A 4,118-nucleotide genomic window follows, 5' to 3' on the forward strand; every position below is an offset into this window, starting at 1 on the left:
AGAGAGAGAGAGAGAGAGAGAGAGAGAGAGAGGGGCGTGGCAGCATCGATTTGGCACTTTGCCAAAGAAGCGTACTTTCATATCGCGTGACACCGAACGCATATGTATATGCAAGCTAGAAAGGAGGAGGGTATCAGGAATACGTTAAGTTATCGCTGCGACAGAAGAACTTCCCTACGTAAATCACAAGCACATTCCATTCAAATACTCCAGCGACGCGCACTGACATTTGTTCGATCAATCGATGAAGTTGTCGTCGATGAATCACGATTACTCATAGAATATATTATAATGCAAAGATGCACGCGCGTGAAGATTGGAAGATACAAAGTGCACTAGATTCATGTACAAGCATTTTTCTAAAGCGACCTAGATCAAATGTCTTGAAAACGGAGGTAATACTATCGAAAAGCTATATCTTATCTAGAAAAGAAAAAAAAGAGTTCCTTTAGCTAGAATGTTTTTAACTTCGTCTCCCTTTTATTTAAACAATTTGTCTCAGTGACTTTCAAATATGGTGTATTGATTTTACGTTACTTGCAGTTGACTCTCAAATATCCTATATTAACTCTGATTGTTACCGTGCAAAGGTATTTCGTGCTAAGTCTTTGTAGTATGATTGGATAATTTATTTAATTAATTCTCCAACTATTATTCGAACATTGCAGGAATTGTTGTTAGTAATCAAATCCTGTCGACGTGCACGCGACGCTGTTGCGAACAACAACAAGGGAATAGAGTATATTATTGTGGAATAATACAGCTACTAATTTCGGACAGTTTCTATCTCTCCGCGCTGCAGTTTCGATTCTTCAATATGGTACGGTGCATGCTATCGCATATGCTCTCGTGGGAGAACACGCTAATAGAGAAGCGTAATCAATATTCTACGTTCATTTGCCAGCGAGAGCGAACTCATCCGTCGAACTTGCCAAGTTATTTAAAAATAAATGGGAACATAATTGAAGAGTTCTCTTATTGTAACAATTTAGACATTTTTTTTATAATAGACATAATATTTTTAGCAAGATTTCTAGGAAATCTTAGGAAATTAGGTCATGCGAAGTAATGCACGTGAATAACTACGTTTTCTACGTTTCCTACGTTTTCTGAAGGAAATATTAGATGTAGTAAAAGGAAATCCATTATTTTTGCATGAAATTGAATGGAAAAATAATGGATTTCTTTTTACTACACTTAATATTAAATATTTAATAGATTTCAATAATAATTAAGTTGCAAGTTGGTTGAGATGACATCGACAAAAGGTCCAATTGCTTTTAAAATAAAATATGAACTGGAAGCATATATATTGTTTTTTATGTGTAAAAATATATTTTTCTTTAGTGAAAAATACTATTTTATTTATTTATTTATTTAATTATTCTAAAATTTCAGATATTAATTTATATTTGTAAATTATTGATTATCAAAACTTCTTTCTGTAACGTTCTGATAATTAAATAATCGTGCAAAATAAAAATTTGAATTATATCATTCAAATAATCGCAAAATTTGAATGAATGAATTATTTATTATAATGATTAGAATGAATTATTCTTAAAATAATAACTATTTACCTATTTAACATGGGTATGATAGCGAAATTTATAGCTAACAATACATATTTATCGCTTAAATTGTAATAATTACTTACTACATGAGTTTGATCTTTCGTTTAATTAGAAGTTTGCGTGTTACGTTTCTTCGCTTGACGTAGTCAGCACAACTTATACTCGTGCATGGCAAAAGTTGCACGTTCGTGTGATGTGCCCTTCGCCTGGAGGATACGCAACTTATATCCGCCAAATTTGCAACAATGTTCGTGAATTTCCACGCGGGCCTATACCGCACCACCGCACTGCAAGAGTTACGATGTACTCGAAGGACGTCAGATTTATGGCTGGTCGAGGGAAGATTGTCGAGTTCTTCGTGGCAGTGCCAAGACCACTCTTGGAGTTGCATTGATCTTAACTTCCCGCATGTACATTCTGTGTAAATACAAGCATTCGAGATACTTGTCAAATGTTGTCTACTAAAATAGATGGAGTTATGATTATAAAAGAAAGGATAAATAAGCGACGCTTATATAACAATAGAAAATATAAATAATTTTTTCAGAGTTTTTAAGATAGTTCATGTAAAATACATTACGGAAAAAAAATAGATTGAAGGGCAAAGCTATAATTTATTGCGCGAATTCAACATCTATAATTAAGAAGATTTGATGTTTAACGGTTTAATAAACCGTTAAGGTTATTCAGCTGTCGACTTTAAAATAAAAAACTATTTTTACATAGAAAATTGACTATCTATACGATTGTAGATTTGTTGAATTAATGAAGTTTTTAGCTGTACTTTTTTCTGTGTATATTTCAATCTTTAATTTCCTAAACATATTTTACAAGTTTTTCATAATTCACGTTCTTCATAAAAACTGTCTGAAATTATTATTCGGAACGTATTTTCAGAAATATGTATCTTGTATTATTTTTTTTTTGCGATATATCATTGAAATAATTTCGAAATGACAATATTTATACTAGCGACAAATATGTTTCGTATGATTTCCATTTTCTTCACTGTTAATAGGCTATCATCTTCGACTCTCTAATCTCGACATGCTTCACTTCTTGAACGCTTTCCAATTTTCCCTCTCTCGTACTTGATTGAAGACTATTTCCTTTCCTGCTTCGTGCTGTGATCGATTAATTGAAGGAGTAGTGATAAGAGGTCTGGACGAGCGGTGCGACGGGCGGTTCCTGGCTGTCTGCCAAAAACGAAAGTTCCGCGGTCACGGCGCATCGCCGCAGAAATTTTCGGGACGCGAATCGTGCCGCAACATCCAAACTTTTCGCATACCTTCGGGTATCGTTAATTTCGGGAATTTCGTGAGTGGGAGCACACGTGTCCCTTTGCAATTACGCGTTGTCAGTTTAATGGCGGTTACAACGAATGCACAGTATTTATGTGGGACACAATTGAAAATTATATACATGAACTAGTTTGAGATTGCACCATATTATGAACTTCAATTTCTCAGAGCATCTTGGACTTCATGAACGTGATACGTTAGTACAACAGGTGTGTAAACGTTATGCACGATGTCATATCTCTAAACGTGTATCATTATTAGAGCTTTTTGTAAAAGTCATTTCTGAGAATTGCATGTTTTAAATCGTATACGGTATGAGTATTTTTGTCGAATTAAAACGGATATTCGTTTGAGGAAGCTTACGCTTTTTTTATCTTGATTTGAAGGGTTATATACATTAATGACCACTTTTGGCTGTTTTAGATATTATTCAATTATGCGTTGTTTCGGTAAATTGGCGAAATTATAGGAATAAGTTCAGTAAACAAGGTTAGTTTAAAATGCTGAATAGGAATGTTGATAAAATTTTGCTGAAAGATTTAATTTTTTCTAGATACAGATTTAAAAATAATTTTATTGGACCATGAAAATAATTTTGTTGGAATCACAAACTGATTGCTAGAATATCAAATGCTTATCATTCTTTAATTTTTAACATATTTAGATATTCTAAAATTATTTTTAGATTTGTACTCAGTAAAATTTTTAATCTTTCAGGATGTTTCATTAAAAATTTTAAAGTGAAATTCTGGAGACTTAACAAATTCCGAGTTATGTAATTTTTATGAAAATTTTTTTAAACAAAATATTTAACTTTTGAAAAAAGATCTTTAAAATAAAATATGAAATATTAGCATCAACATAAATTTTATGATTTTTTTATATTATTAGAAGCTTTCACAGTGATAAATTTAAAAGAGAATTAATTATTAAATTAGTATTTATTAATATTATTTATTTCAGGTTAAATTAATATTACGTGCAATATATGTTACTGCTTGGCGTGTAAAAAAAAGGAGTGGACCTTAAGTTTCTTGCTTAAATTAAAAGTGAAGGCATTAAATTGTGTTGAAGGCGTTAAATGTAGTTTGATTAATTTCTTGGGGTAAATGTATCCATGAAATTGAAGTCAGAAATTACAAAACATTTACTATATACGACAGAATTAATATTTATATTTTGATTTGATATTTTACAATAAAAGAAGATATAAATCGTGAACACAAATATATATATATATATA

The 4,118-nt window shown here is 31.5% G+C and overlaps 1 protein-coding gene across 1 annotated transcript in view; it reads left to right on the forward strand.

Annotated features, from left to right (window-relative positions):
• The first annotated feature begins 299 nt into the window (after positions 1 to 299).
• Positions 300 to 4,118, forward strand: part of LOC108684648 (RNA binding protein fox-1 homolog 2-like) — a 248,440-nt gene continuing 244,621 nt past the window's right edge. The window contains exon 1 of the mRNA XM_018189083.1: positions 300 to 395. Within this exon, the coding sequence (XP_018044572.1) occupies positions 300 to 395 (96 nt within the window). The remainder of the gene's footprint in view (positions 396 to 4,118) is intronic.

Source organism: Atta colombica, unplaced genomic scaffold, assembly GCF_001594045.1.
Source record: "Atta colombica isolate Treedump-2 unplaced genomic scaffold, Acol1.0 scaffold100, whole genome shotgun sequence".
NCBI classification, from domain to species: domain Eukaryota; kingdom Metazoa; phylum Arthropoda; class Insecta; order Hymenoptera; family Formicidae; genus Atta; species Atta colombica.